Source organism: Dunckerocampus dactyliophorus, chromosome 7 (genome assembly GCF_027744805.1).
Source record: "Dunckerocampus dactyliophorus isolate RoL2022-P2 chromosome 7, RoL_Ddac_1.1, whole genome shotgun sequence".
Classification (NCBI taxonomy): domain Eukaryota; kingdom Metazoa; phylum Chordata; class Actinopteri; order Syngnathiformes; family Syngnathidae; genus Dunckerocampus; species Dunckerocampus dactyliophorus.
Genome location: NC_072825.1, coordinates 20,277,680 through 20,293,755, shown reverse-complemented (window position 1 = coordinate 20,293,755; position 16,076 = coordinate 20,277,680). Strand labels below are relative to the sequence as shown.

Below are 16,076 nucleotides of genomic sequence, written 5' to 3'. Positions count from 1 at the left end.
TTCTGCTTACAAACGATGAAAACTTGACTTCCTTACTATCCTCTCAAGTACATAAGTCATAAAGAATTAAAAACCTAGCTGGTGTGACACAGTGTGGCGAAAAGTTTGATTGTAGTATTAAAAAACAAACAAAAAAACAATGACAGCCTTATTGGAAGAACTCTGTCCATGGTGCTGGATCAGGACAAACACTTAAATTACTGCAAAAAAACATGCCCAGAAAAACAACATTGGTGGATTTTTAAAAACTTTTGTACATGTCTGTCAAATGGGAGTTTTTTTCGCTTCTTCTCTGGCTTTTTTGTGACACTACTACAGTAAAGCACCAGTGATGGCAAAGAAACCCATACAACCAGGAATGTCACATAATGCAACATAAGAAATGGTCTGCCGGCCCAATACAACCATACAACGAAAAACACATCTTTGAACTTGTATGACAGTTTAGAATGCTAAACTTAAAACATTGCCTGTACAGTTAATAAAGGTGTGGTTTCACCATGGAGGTTCTACTATATGACTTAGTTGGACTATCCCATCCCTTCCTCGACACCATACTTCATGACCCTATTTCCTTATGTGTCATTCTTACAATTTGGTGCCATTTCAGCATTGTCACTCCAAAGAAATTACCTGAATGAGGGCTTATTAAAGAGCAAGACAAATATACTGGTCGAGCTCAAGATATTGAATTCAAATATTTATGACCAAATTCTTGGCATTCAACATTGTCAAAATGCTCACTCTGTTACGGGACATTTACATCTTCATTCATAAGTGTTCTTAACGCTTATTCATTGTGCTTTTTACATTTTTTAACACCTAAAATGTCTTTTATTTGAGTAAAAGTGTTTTTAAAAATATGAAAAAATACCCATTATGTTGAAAAAAAAGTTTTATTTTAAAGCTAAATGTAGATTCAACACTTTTCATTTGCAATAAAAAGAACATTCAATTGACATGTTCCCTTTTTTAACTGATATCAGTAGTTCAATTCATTCACCATGTTAATAACCACACAGGCAATCAAAATGTTATTACATTTTATGTAATTCATGTTAAAAAAATACAAGGGTGGACATATTGCATTGTATCACCATACATTTCAATGCATTAACAATGCATTCATTTACTTTATCACGATCTCACCCTGAAATGAAATGTATCATCTAATTTTACTATGACAATAATGCACAAACAACATACGCATTCGAGACAGTTTCCAGTTTGATGTTTTTTATAGTTAACCCATGTGCTTTTTTTTATTAACTTCCACACCACTTTGTCTTACTGTACAGATTTTTTTGTTTACAGATTGTGATGCTCTCAGGAAGCACAGGACCTGCTCATCCTTGGACCAGCAAATGTCCTCAATCTATCATCAATGTCCAATGTTAGAACTTGTTGACTCTGTCCTTTTGCATAATTTCACTCTAATATCATCTTCAACATTTGAGTTGATTCCTGGGTAAGGCTCATCATCATACTTAACAATGCACCATTGCCCCATACTTTCTCACTGTACGTCCCTTCTCCAACCTCCCTTTCTCCTTATTTAGGTATTTTGCCCATTTTTCAGGGTCCACGTGATGCTGTGCCCTGTCGCGCCTTTTCTTCTGCAGATAGCTTACCATTCCTTGACAGATACATGCATGTTGTTTCAATAATTCATTTTAAAGTAAGTACAGTAGTGTGGTTTCTTTTTTTTTTTTGCATGTTTGTCACACTTAAATGTTTCAGATCATCAAACAAATTTAAATATTAGTCAATGACAACACAACTGAACACAAAATGCAGTTTTTAAATGAAACTTTTCATTATAAAGACAGAGAAAAAATCCAAAACTACATGGCCCTGTGTGAAAAAGTGATTGACCCAACACTTTTGGGATCTGACGAGACAAAAGTTGAACTTTTTGGAAGGTGTGTGTCCCATTACATCTGGCATAAAAGTAACGCTGCATTTCAGAAAAAGAACATCACACCAACAGTAGAATATTGTGGTGGTAGTGTGATGGTCTGGGGCTGTTTTGCTGCTTCAGGACCTGGAAGACTTGTTGTGATAACTGGAACCATGAATTCTGCTGTCTACCAAAACATCCTGAAGGAGAATGTCCGGCCATCTGTTGGTGACCTCAAGCTGAAACCAACTTGGGTTCTGCAGCAGGCCAATGATCCAAAACACACCAGCAAGTCCACTTCTGAATGGCTGAAGAAAAACAAAATGAAGACTTTGGAGTGGCCTAGTCAAAGTCCTGACATGAATCCTATTGAGATGCTTATGCTGGAAAACCCTCAAATGTGGCTGAATTACAACAATTCTGCAAAGATGAGTGGGTCAGGATTCTTCCACAGCGAGACTCATTGCAAGTTATCACAAATGCTTGATTGCAGTTGTTGCTACTAAGGGTGGCCCAACAAGTTATTAGGTTTAGGGGGCAATCACGTGTTCACACAGGGCCATGCAGGTTTGGATTTTTTTTCCTCCCTTAATAATAAAAAGTTTCATTTTAAAACTTTGTTTTGTGTTCAGTTGTGTTGTCATTGACTAATATTTACATTTGTTTGATGATCTGAAACATTTAAGTGTGACAAACGTGCAAAAGAATAAGAAATCATGAAGGGCACAGACACTTTTCACACCACTCTACAGTCTATCAACCTAATGTATAAAGAAAATTACAGAAAGAACAGCCTGTTACTGTGCAAAATGGTAACAGGGTGGACCGTAACAAGTGTGAACATTTTAGGCTAAAGTGAGCTATTAATTAGCAATTGTTAGTTGGATGAGGAATAGGCTAGCGCCTGGTGACCATGAGTGGAACATGAGTGGGGACATGCCAGTTTGGCCTGTTTGCAAAAACGTAAGATCAATTATTCTTAATTATTTCATCCTTTTTTAATATTGTTCTGTTTTATGGTAGAAGTGGAATTACAATTTGAAATGTGATTGTTCAAATTTAAATTGCAATTTTTTTAAACAAAATATTTAAAACATATATATTAAAAATACATATACATATACAGACACATACATGCATAGTAGAATGTTATGGTAATGGCAATGGGTTATTTGTTTCAAACATGCAATTACGCTACAATTTACGCATGCACGATTCAACACGTCCGAAGAGGAGTAGGAGGAAGCAGATCTCATTTAATCCTGCGACTTCGCCATGTCTCAGCAAGTACTGAATGTCAAAATGTTCACGTTAATATTTTCTAACAGGAAAAGAAAATAATTGGAGAGTGTTTAATTTAGCTATGACCGAAGTTGTCCAATAGATGGCAAACTCGAGCCAGAGGAGCTCTGATGGCGTTTCTACAACATGGTGGCCAAACCTCGACAAAGTATTTATATTTTCTTTGCATATTTAGCGGAATGCACTCTAGAAATGTCAAACACAAATGAAAATACGTTTATATGTACCTTTAGCTGCTCAAATAGGAGTTTGTGACACGTTCACGTTGCAAAATAGGACGCAGCGTTGATATATATATCTGAAACGGTTGCAGACAGTAAATTATTACTAGTTTTGGTAGTGTGTCTAAATCATGTATTTATTAACAGCGTTTTGTAGCGCAAAATCATCGACATTGGAGGAAGCGCCCAGCTAGGCGCTGGCTAATAATCCCCCGCCCTTCTCCTCACCCGGATCGTTTGGCCGCAATGCTTTGTGGGTAATGCAGTGTGTAGCACTCATAGAAGAGGCGGTCGCACAGCGTCCACAGAGGATCCACAGTTTCCATCGAGGACTACCGGTACCACCATGCCCAGCTCAGGATGGCTTCCGGTAAGTCCGCTAAAATGTTTGGACTTTGAGGTTTCGCAGTGTTAGAAGCGGGTGAAAGTGATCGTGGGTGATATTTTCACATTGGCTGTAGTTTTTGAAAAGAGGAGGGCGGAGAAAGGTGAGTCAATAAGGAGGAATGTGAGTCCATTGTGCTCTGGCGAGGATAATAACCTAAGTTGGCTGGTCGGCTACAAGACAACCCGACTGAATAGTCGGAGCGCTGTGCAGTATTGTAGACTAATGTGTTATGTGTAAATGTAGCGTCCCTCCACTTACCACGGGAAGCACTTTAAAAATACATTCATGAGTTACCTGCTGCTTCTCGCCTCTTCTGAAATAGGACGTATTTTGCACATATTCCTTGCACAAGGCGTCCACACAAACAAAGGATACGTGGTGATCTGTGGTATGTAGTTGATTTTTAAACATTCTTTATGTATCTTAAACACGCTCCATTACTGCATAGCTTAAATTGCAATCTGGTTTGAGTGATCAGTGTTGCATATTGACGACATGCTTTTAGCCGTAAGGCCTGTGAAAGGCTATACCTACTCTTGTAGGCGCCCGCAAGTATGCTACTACGTCAGACTTGATTGATTTATATTAGTTGTTCGCCAAATTAGAGATTGCGAATGGTTAATTGTGTGTGTGTGTGTGTGTGTGTGTGTGTACAATCGCTGTGTGTGGGGAAAGTCAGTTGACTGTTAAAATACACAAGACCGGTCATGTCGACTGCCTGCTAGAAAGAACTAGACATTTCTTTTATTGCGAAAGGCAACCCCGGATGTTGTCGTTTTTTTCCCTGAGGCTGGGCGGCTGCTCACTTATCTCTAGCCCACTTGGTGCGAGGACACCTCGGGCTAAAAGACACAATTCAATACCGGAAGTATCCGTAGTAATGTTGTTCCTCCTATTACACCCGGAATTCAGAGGCTCTTTCCCCTCCAGACTCTACTCGCTTTAAATCGCGTCAACCACCCAGGTAACGTGTACCTTGTCACGGAAATAAAACGATTAAGTGATCGTCACGCATGTCGTTACAGTTGTAAAGTAACACGCCATGTAGAGCTAATTACCTTAGGAAGGACTGTTTGAGCGTTCAGCCATACAGGAGTTAATTCATGTCTGTCAATTCGAGTTTCTGGGTGTCTTATGGAGCATATTAGTCATTTGGTTAACACAGTTACTGACATAATATACATTCTAAATTGTTCCCGTGTCCCTGCTCTTGCTCTTAAACCTTTTGTTAGCCACTTCTTGGGACGTCACTTGGGTTGAAAAAAAGGAGGGGGACGGTGCGTTGAGGGGTGCGTTCACACTTGTCATTTTTGTTCTGGTTAAAACAGACTGGAGTCAGTTTGCTCTGTTAGTACGATTCGTTTGGTAAAGTGTGAACATAATCCAGGATCAAAAGGACCAGACCGGACGAAACGGGGATCGAGACCACCTGAGAGATGGGTCTCGGTCTGCCTACCAGCAGACTGTAGTCCTGAAAGAGGCAAGTGTGAATACTGACTGCACCAAGGGACCAAAACACCGAATATCAGGTCATCAAATGTGTAACCAGGTGATGCAAAGCAACACCCAACAGAAAGATGATTGGAAAATCTTGAAAAAATAAGAGTTAAATGTAAGCACAGAAACGAAAATAGTAAATAGAGTAGTTAAACATACTCGTACCTCTTTTCAATAAAGGGGTTGTGTTGCTCTTTACAGTTTGGTGAAGTTGTCAGAAACGCCGTTTCCTTGCAGCCAATGGAACCTTCCTTATTTGTTTTCATTTATATCCTCTTTGTTACATCTTAACATGCCGGCTGGTAAAAGATCTTCCATAGAAAGAAAAGTGGAGTGAGTGTTTGTGACCCACAAGACGCCATGTTGTTTTGATGCGTGAAGTTGTCAGACAATGTCACATACGCCGTTCAGTCGAAGCGCAACTTCATGCATATGCTTAAGTATGAGAGTTCTTTGGTCTAACTTTGCTGTAAAAATACAACTATGAACGCAAACCAGACAGCATTAAAGTGTTTGGGAAAACTCTGGTCAGGGTGAAGATTGTTAGAAATTCCATTTTCAGCATTCATGTACGGACGAGCAGATCGGAGAGTTTTGGCTTGTGTCATAAGAAATGTGGGACATTATGTGGGTCATGTTTTTAAATAGAGATGTCCTCGGGATTGGGACGATTTTTGCCTTTTTAATTGATCATAGAGTGGAGGATGAGCCCACCCAATCTTTACGCCAGGTGCCGTAAAGTGCTTTGTTTTTGCAGCAGGCTGGAAAGTAAATAAAGCCATGTCAGCCGTGTGGAAGTACTTCTGCATTGTAAATGAAAACTTTTCTACAGCCACTTGCAATGTCTGCAAAATGACGCTTTCAATGGGTGGTACTAGCAGAGCTGCATTTAATACCAAAAATTTTATACGTCATCTGAGGGCCAAACATAAAACGGAGTAAGCAGTGTTTAGCAAGGCCACCGACAAAAAGGCTGCTGCGCCAAAGCAACAAACTCTGGACTTTAGGTGGAAAGACAAATATCCAAAAGAGCGCGAAAAGCCATTGCGGATCACTGAAAAGGTAGTCAAATTTATTGTTTTGGACAACCGACCCATCTCTTGTCTTGGGAAATGTGGGGTTTTGCCATATTTTAGAATGTGTGGATCCACACTATGTTCTGCTTTTGTTGATCTACAACAATACTATTCAATTTTAAATTCAATGAAATAAGCTCTGTAAAAATTTTATTGGTGTTTACTTTAGTAACTTGCTAAAACATTGAGTACGTTTACATGCAGTCAAATAACCGTATCATAACTGGAATATTAGCAATAACCTGGTTGCCCACGGCCATGTAAACACCAATAACCCTTTTGAAAAACCGGAATATGCTCATAATCCGGTTTTTAAAAATCCGAATATTACCCCTGGGTTACTCCTTTTCTAACTCGAAAATCGTGTCATGTACACCCCTATCGGGATATCCCGATCAAAAGGAACATTAATTTGTGTTCTGCACATGTTCTATTCAAAAGGAATCTTGTGTCTTTGGCAGGAACTACTTGTAAACATGGCGACACGCAAAACCCCACACTTTTGGAGCAAGGTGGAAACAAGCCACCTTGTTAGTGTGGTGAAAGACAGGAGCTTTATGTCTTTTATTGACGGTAGAAAGTACCGCAATAGCGAAATCTATCAGAAGGTGAGCAAGCAGTTACGCGAAGCAGGGTTTGTACGAACGCATCTTCAAAAGTGTCCGGGGAGCTGTGGGGATGTAGCATGGATATGGATGGCACAGCTCCGGCTCCATTTCCTATTTCTTCACGTTCTCGCCTTCCATTAATAAAGAAAGTGAGACAGAATAGTGTCAAGTACTGGTAGTGGGTCAGTACCAGCACCAAAACGGAACAAAGGCGTTTATTATCTGCCGTGCCAGTGTTGTTGTTTTTGGATACAGGAAGAACCCTGGATGCAGAAATGACGCACATTGTGTCATGACGTTTACCGTGCGTGGAAACATTGTCCGTGCTTTTTTTTTTTTTTCATGTCACGCATGTAAACTGGTTATTCCCAGTGTTTCAGAAACCGCAATATTGACCTTAACCCGAATATTGACTGCACGTAAGCCTAGTCATTGTCACTTCCATAAGCTGTAATAACATTGTCAAAAGTATTGGATCGACTATGAGGACAAAAATGCTGATCGGGACATCCCCATCCCTATGACATCTTACTTAACAACAGAACAGGAGTAATTAAGTTATTGACATAAGGGTGCTGAAGCAATCTTCTGCTATTTTAACACTGTCAGGCAATCTGCATGCAAAAGCGATCACCATACATGGCTCCTAAGTCCATAAACTAGTCTTTTCTATTGACCTACCTCATGACATTAATGATGGCTACGTTTTGTTAAAATAGACAAATGGCTGAACTCCCATCTACTTTCTTTTTGTCCATTAGAAATTCCATCTATTAGAAAATACAACAGACAGTATTGATAAAATATTGTTTCAGATACAACATAGACATGGACATTGTCCTTCGTCACAACTCCACTCTTGTTTTGGTCGCTGTCTCCTGTTGTGGCTGCTGTCTTCTTCGTCGACCTGGAGCCTGTCTTCTGTGTTAAGATTTGCAGCGTTACGTACACACTGGTGTGTATTCTACATCATTTTGAGTTGTTTTGGTGTGTCCTTTGACAAGGACTATTTCCTGATCGGATCCCATGTTGACAGATACGTTTTTGACAACGGCAAGAAAAATAATTTTTTGTTTTCTTTTCACTTCCATGTGGGCAGGGCCCAAGTCTTCATCATGCAGGCCTCCCCAGCATTAGCTAGCCTGTCTAGCTCCTGTTTCTCACTCGCGATCTTTAAAAATCTGGAAAAAATGTGAATCACAATGTTGTGGCTTAGAATTTAGACTGCGATTCTTTGACAGTTTTTTTTTTCAACACTTGTGCGCACACATACTTGCACACACATGCTCACACACGCACACTTAATAAGGACAAGTCAAAAGAAACTTCAATTAATTGCTCCTCCTGCCAGCTGATTAATGATAGCCAGTGAGCCTCGCCGGTGGTGTTGGCCATCAGTGGATAGAACCAGGGGAAAGGGATGGCTAGAGCAAGAAGAAGAAGTGTCAGCAGTTATACCAGTGACAGTGCAGTGCTCAGCGTGATTCATCGAGTAAAATGGCAGCGTTTTTTGTGATGCAGCACGTTAAGTAAAGTAATTAGGTGCAGTAACAGAAAAGAAATGACATGCAACTTCTGCCTACTTACCCAATACCTAAATCAATCAATAAGTTTAATCAATTAACAACTTTGGGGCCTATTATTATTAATTTAATTTCATATTCTTGATGGTTTGTGTTAAGCGAATGGCCAAACTAATTTCTTATATTTAAAAAAAAAAAAAACAACAACAAAAAAACACCTATAATTATAAGGTGGCTTAGGAACTTTATAGGGTAACAAAGGGACCCCTAAAAAAGACCTGACAACGTCCATAGCCACTCCTACGGCAACATTTCCTCTGGTTCAATCAGCCTGAAGCCTAATAGCTCCTGAAGTCAATTTGCTCCTCAGAGAAAATGTCGACTGGAGCTGCAGCCCTTTGCATCCACTCGCAATTGGCTGTCACTCTTTAATGGGCCATTAAGAGGCAGTTCTGATGGGTGAGCTGTCAGCCCCCTTGATTGATTTGCTCACAGATAAGCCTGAGCTAGGATGCCTAATTTAAAAAAAAAAAAAAAGGTCTCTTCTCTGTCTCTACCCTGCCTCAGCTGACAAGTAGATGTGTAGCTGTGCATAGTTGAATTTACCCTTCGCTATATGGATGGGTTCTTGGCTATTCGACCTCCAGGAAGATGGGAGAAACCATAAAGCCACTCTTTTGTGAGTCTGTGAGAACATTCGCAAGGTCACCTATGTCAGATGAGAGCCTGGCTCACAACCTGTGTTCTCTCTGGTTCATCCAAGGTGTTTGCTTGAAATGATTCCACACCAAACTCCACCCACATCTTTTTGGGCCTTGTTTTGTACACTGATCATGCTGCAACAGAAAAGAGTGTTCCCCGAACTTATCCCCTTCAGAATGACATTGTATGTTAAATAATTAGTGTTCAGGGGTTACTAACTGAATACTTGGCTGATTAAATCATCAATTAAGAGTTGTTTTTCCAATTAATTAGCACATTTTGAAGCCCAAACAATAATAATGTGCTGACAGACAAGTGAGAGAATCATCCATGACGTTCAGTAGTGAGGATGCTCAGCAGTATTATTGGATGATGTGTCACCCTGTGATGTAATCTTCATCACACAGGTTGAGGAGCGCAGAATACAAAAAAAGTTGAGCAAAAAGGCACCAAGTAGCATTTTGGCCCCCTGTTGAAAGTGGGCCACCAGTCCCTATGGTGAATGTTTCTTTTCTAGGGCAGTGACGCTCCACTGACCCTGATAGAAAACAGACATCCTCATTCATTCTGAGTGGGTTGCTGACTAGTGACTGGAGTGGACGGATACAGCACTATTCGCCAAACTTGGCATGAACTGCGGCAACTTTGTCTGGGCCACAGTCAGGTGTTCACAACCGCTGTGTGTGTTATTTGCTCAGACGTCAAACACCATTCAACAGAGTCCTGTGAGCGCAGTTAATGATTTTCCTCCGCTGGCCTTTGTGCCCAAATCCTGAGCCTGAGAGTGCGAAGCAAACTGCTATTTAAGGATGGCATAACCCAGCCAGCTGCTGCCATTTCCTCCCTTGTCGTAATTGAATTAGCGCAAAGAAAGTGTAGCGGAGTGGGTGTGTGCACACCACAGATGGATGTACAGTCACGGCTTCAGGGATTGGTTTGTCATGCCTCATTGTTGAGTTGTTTTTTGTGGTGTACAAGCTGGACAGAAAAGAAAATCCCCCTGCTGGTGTCCTCAATGTTAATGAGGACCTGGTATGGGTGACCTGGTATTTTGCCTGCCTCGTCACTTTTCTATTTGACATGTACATTGTGTTGTCATACAGTACATAACGTATAGATGAATACAGTATTTTCCACAAATACTGTTCATTCCTCTCTTAAACACTGCACTCCCAATTCGTCACTCCAATTTCTGAAAATATTCACTATTGGAATATTTAAAGGACCTTTTTTCTAAGAGTCACCAAGGATGAAGTTTTCTGAAAAAGTCACTTCTCGATTACTTAAAACATAGTAAACCAAGGACAACATTTCATAGTAAATGTTTTTAAATGGCCTTAGTCATTATGGCAAGGAGTGATTGAAGGTTTTTAAAGTGATTAAGTGTTACATTTTCAGTTGAATGTGTGTAGGGCAGTTAGTTACCATGCTTTGCAGTAGGGGTGTCACAAGATCTCGCAAGATTAAAACGTGACAAGTCTTGTGGGCACTTGGCCTGGGACAAAAATAAATATATTAATCACACAATAAATGAAAATGAACTCAATCATTTTTCTGGCCTCAATATATAACAGGCAGGAAGAGGGTTCACTCTGCATTGATTTCAGCACCTAGCATGTGCTGAAATCATAGAAGAAAGAAGTGAGCCCTTTTGCCAGTCATATAGTCTCTTTGTCTCGGTGGGTGGAGGCAGGGGCAGTAGCATACACACAGAATGCAGAACGTAGTAGAAATTAGATTAGTAGATTGCGAGATATTGACATATTTTCATTGTACTTTTCTTAAAAGTAAAGTTAAAATCTCATCTTGTCTCATTCTTATAGACCCAATCTCTTGCATCGTCTCGTCTTGTGACACCCCTACTTTGCAGTGATTGTTATTGTGACATCAAGTTGGTAGAGGGCTAACATGGTGAGGGAAGTAGGCCTCCAACATCCCATTTTCATGGGCGCCATTCAAGTGAAGCCGTGTGTGTGTGTGTGTGTGTGTGTGTGTGTGTGCGTGTGTAATTGTGCAGTGAAGCAGTGTTGTTTGCTCATGGTTTGTATTTACACAACCTACATGGTCTACAATGGAGTTGACATGTCATGCATACATTACAGTGGTGTTGGAAGTGGTTGCCCCTTTCCCGATTTCTTATTTTTTGAATGTTTGTCACACTTCAATGTTTCTGACCATCAAACAAATTTAAATATTAGTCAATGACAACACTACTGAACACAAAATGCAATTTTTAAATGAAACTTTTTATTGCATTTTGTGTTCAGTAGTGTTGTCATTGACTAATATTTAAATTAGTTTGATGATCTGAAACATTGAAGTGTGACAAACATGCAAAACAATAAGAAATCAGGAAGGAGGCAAGCACTTTTTCACGACACAGTACATTGGCAGCTAACGTAGCATAAATTTCCTTATGTGTTCTGACTAACCCAAATTTGCTCTCAACTCATCATTGATACACGGATATTCTTATTCGGGACGTTTTGACCTTGCCGACCAATTCTTACAGAATATAACTTAAAGGTCACATTTGGAGCGTGTCACAAGGGTGTTTATTGTAGTTTAAAGCAGGGCTGCCGATACAACTTTTTCACTTCCGATACGATTCCGATATTGCAGCCTTGAATATCATCCGATATCGATTCAATATCATCACAAATCTACATACTTTTATTACTTGTTTAAAAGCGTGGAATGTTCGAAAAGGCCTGATCAAAAACACGAGAACAATAGTCAGCAAGAGATACGCACGTGGCCTGCACAAATTTTCAAGCACACAAAGCCCGTAGGAAGAAAATTGGGATACAGATTATTTTCTGCGCGCATGCAGGAAAACCTTGCGTGCAGCCAGGTCGCAAGGGCAAGGCAGAGGAGGTGTGTGTGACCCTGGCATGTGTCGCAAGTTTAAAAGTACATTGTGTACATTGCCCGGCCATGGCAGCTGCTCCTCCCGCGGTGGGTGACTCCTCCAGCTGTACACTCTGGTTCTCCCGACCCCCGTGGATGCACATAGCGTATCCGACATTAATGCGCCTTACCCGGCCATGGCGGGCGGCTTCCCCCGGCCAACACTCTGGTTCTCCTGACCTCCGGCTGCTCACATAGCGTATCCGACATTAATGCGCCTTGCACGGCCACAGCGAGCAGCAAGCGTTTTGGTGTCATGAATCACTTGCTCCATTAGTACGACACACTTGCAACCCCTCTGATATCCTACTTCCTCTACGTGCTGGCCACGGCCAACAAATTTCCCAAAAATTGCGGAGCCCGTGCATGTGGTAACACGTACGTCGGGATGTTAAGGCCCGCTTTACTTCTTGTAACAACCCCCCAGTGTGTGGGATAAAAATAACGAGTTGTTCTTTTGTTTATTACTGTTTTATGTAATTCTTGTATTTAATCCTTTTATTGTATTTCATATGTTTACATGTGTTCTGTGTAGGTGTGTCCCGATCTGATATTGATATCGGATATTGGTCCAATACTGGCCTGTATCTAAAATATCCAATATTGGCACTACAGATACGCAGTCCATTCCAGACTCCGCGCAAGCAAATGTATCCAGCAGCAGTCCTTGTGTCCGGCATGCGGCACCCACACGATCACAACAGCAGCGTTGTTAGCATGTTTAGCAAGGAGCAGGAGTGATGTCAGCCATGTGGCTAGGTTTTTCATTCAAGTCGGAAAAAGACGTTGCAGCTGAGTGCAACACTTGTCATGCACAAGTTTCCCGTGGTGGCACGGAACCGGGAAGTGTAATGCGACCAATCTCATCACGCATTTGAAGAAGGATTTTTACAACACTACGGCTTCCTGAAATATCCACCGCTGTTTTAAACATTTGCAAAGCGTGAGAAACTTCCATTTTCTATTTCCGTTTTCCATATGGGATATCAAAAGCACCATCACTCTAAGCAAAGAAATAGTTTAAATATGTTGGTACTCTCTAAATTAGATCTCTATAAATGTTTCATCGTCACTTTTAATGTCTTCTGCTTCTCTTTGTCAAGGAGGATGAGATGGTGGAGCTGCCATCTTCACTATGCTGAAAACCTGAGGAAAAAATTGTGATATTGCTGCTGAGGAAACGTGCCACCCCCACTCATGACTTTCTACTGTGTAGGTTTACACTTTTAACAGCAGTCTACACTTCATCCTTCAATGAAATTTGTCGTACAACAACAATCCAAAATGTTATCTTCGACCAAATTTGTTTAACACAGTGTTCAAACTTGAGTCAAATTCTGGGATATTCAAAGAACTCTTCGCTAAAATTAGACACAACTCAGCTGAGAATGAACTGACTTGTTTAACTGAAGGTCTGTCAATGTTGTTTTTCAGGAGCCATTGATTGGTGGGCTGCAAACTCTGTGATGGAAAATCGTGGTGAGTACCAAGTTGGACGTTGTGGTTTGTTAAGTGCCGTGTTAATGTTGCAGAAAGAACTGTTGAGCCAGTCATCTTGCCGTATATCCACTGTGTTTATGAGCGTCGTCTCGCTTGTGGACATTTTATGAGCCACTCAAGGACTAACCAACACATCCTCTGGGCCACAGAGCCTGATTGAGGGTCTGTTTGTGTCCTTCTTACTTCTGCTATACGATGGTCTGTTAAGAGTTTGTATGCAACATTGCTGGAGAGCTGTGTTCATTGAAATATATTGGTATGGTTATTGTTTGATTTAGATTCATAAAGCTGAGTTAAAGGGTGGAGTCTAGGAACTAAAGGAATTTATCTTCACTCATTGACCTTTGCAAGACAGGGCATATTTACATGCAGTCGTCCCCCATATAATTGCTATGGGCATTTATTAACTCAACTCCATCTAGATGCATGGTACTCTACCAGGTGTTTAATTAATGTGCAAATGCATTTTTTATAGTAATATTAAACTATTATATTTGTATGTATTTTCCACAAATCAGAATAATACTTAAATAAATAAAATAATCTATATTACAACATCATGATACCTAATAAATATAATATATATTATTCTATATTGTTTTACAGCCTCCGTTACACAAGGTAGATCAGTCTTCCTTATATTTTTTCTGGGCATTACTTGGTTGTGTGCTGAAAGGAATTTTTCCAGTCCTTATTTCTTCTTCATGCCAGTGTTAGTGTGTACAGTAGCACTTAAGCCCCAACATAAAACTTCAGCTTTACAGATGCCACATCTGTTCTACCCCACCTAGCGGCACCGACTCTTTTATCAGAACCGTTTTATTTGTTGTTTATATGTTCAAGTGGACAACGTAACAGGAGATAAATAGGTGAGAGGCCTCGGTTAGAACACCATTTGCGAAACTGTAGCAATGTATTTGAGAAATATTGGATTGACATCGGCACTTAAATCTGCGGGATTTAGTGGTGGACCTGATAAATGTTTGATTCCAGTGGTACCAGTATGTTTCAAGTTCACTTCAAAAGGCATTGTTTACAAATGTCGAAGCTCTAATTACAGAAGATGGTGGATTTTATGTAACAGGATCGTTTTCCACAGGAGAGCAATCTTATTTATGGCAGTGGTGGGCTGTGCCTGGCGGGTGACGTGACATAATGATGTAATCGCTGAATTTGCATAATTGACCACACATTCTCAAAAAGTGACAAAAAAAAAACATAAAATGCAAAACAGACATGTTTAGAACTACAAACTTTCTTCTGTTGCTTCTTTTTGTCATCTTTTTTTTTTTCTCCCCAAACAAGACAGAGCCACCTCTGAGTGCTTTTTGATGGGGGATAGGCCCAGAGGAGCACACGCTGCTCGTTCATGTCAGAGTTGCCAAACGTCTGTTTACTGGATTTGTTGCTAGTTGCTTTTTTGAAAGAGTTACCAAGAGAGGGTCTGATTACTCACTAAATACAGCGACAAAGTTGCTAAGTTGGCAACACAAGACCTCTTCTTCTCCTTCTTATCTTATTATCCACTGGCAGACCAGGTGCGTTACAATGTGTTTAGGAGCGAGGGCGAACAGGTAGTTCCAAATCTGTTTGTGGCAGCCTGACAAAAATAAATGAATGTATGGGAAACACTGTCTTTATTTACGACCAGTTATGAATTATTATTGCTTGTTTGTTTTAAAAACAAAACGTCACTGTGGTAAAAAGTCACCTGGCAACCCTACGTGACACAGCAGACATGTAAGATTTGCCGCTGCACGCCGATCGTTTTTTGTGAAAGGCATTTATCGGAATACGCCAATCACGTGTTTTTTTTTTTATAAACGGAAATTGGCCGATATTGATTGGTGGCCGATCGATCGGAGTGTCCGTAATTCAGAACATCAATGTTGCTAGAGTACCTAGTAGGATAACCGCGAATCCCCGAATCCATTACCGAAAAAAGTTGCGTGTTAAAGTCCAACTTTATGTTGAGCTGTTACATAAGGTTTAAAAACATATGATAATGTCGCACATTTCTAATGACCCAAACCAAAAAGCTTGGTTGCTATAAAAGCAGTGGTGTCCAAAGTGCAGCGCAGGGGCAAGTTTTTTTTTGGCCCACTGCACATTGCAAAAGGTACAATAAAGGGGAAAAAAAATCTAATCTGCATCAAATTTGTTTACTTAAAAAAAAAACACGATATATATTACTGCTAAATACTTGAACAATAAATGTCAACTGTCTTCTATAACCACCCTGTTTCTGTCCATAGCTTCTGGAAGGCCTTCTTGGTGGCCTCATATGCATTATAACTCCAGTACCACCCTCTTTTTCACACATGAGCCACTCCCAGTGACCATTCGCCCCCCTCACACACATTGGCCCGCCTTTTGTTTTTGGTGTTCGTCGCCTTTCTTTTTTTGGAGTTAACGTTGGCTGGCAAACTAGCTCATTTGCGCATAACAT

At 40.5% G+C, this 16,076-nt stretch overlaps 1 protein-coding gene across 4 annotated transcripts in view; it reads left to right on the top strand.

Annotated features, from left to right (window-relative positions):
- The first annotated feature begins 3,665 nt into the window (after positions 1-3,665).
- Positions 3,666-16,076, top strand: part of phactr4b (phosphatase and actin regulator 4b) — a 39,236-nt gene continuing 26,825 nt past the window's right edge. Inside the window, exons 1-3 of one of the 4 annotated variants that reach the window (XM_054781474.1) lie at positions 3,666-3,793; positions 13,231-13,339; positions 13,562-13,606. In XM_054781474.1, coding sequence (XP_054637449.1) covers positions 13,594-13,606 — 13 coding nt within the window. In that variant the 5' untranslated portion in view covers positions 3,666-3,793; positions 13,231-13,339; positions 13,562-13,593. Of the gene's footprint in view, positions 3,912-3,968; positions 4,200-4,288; positions 4,776-13,230; positions 13,340-13,561; positions 13,607-16,076 lie in introns of those variants that run through there. The other 3 variants (XM_054781475.1, XM_054781476.1, XM_054781473.1) reach the window with 3 other exon arrangements.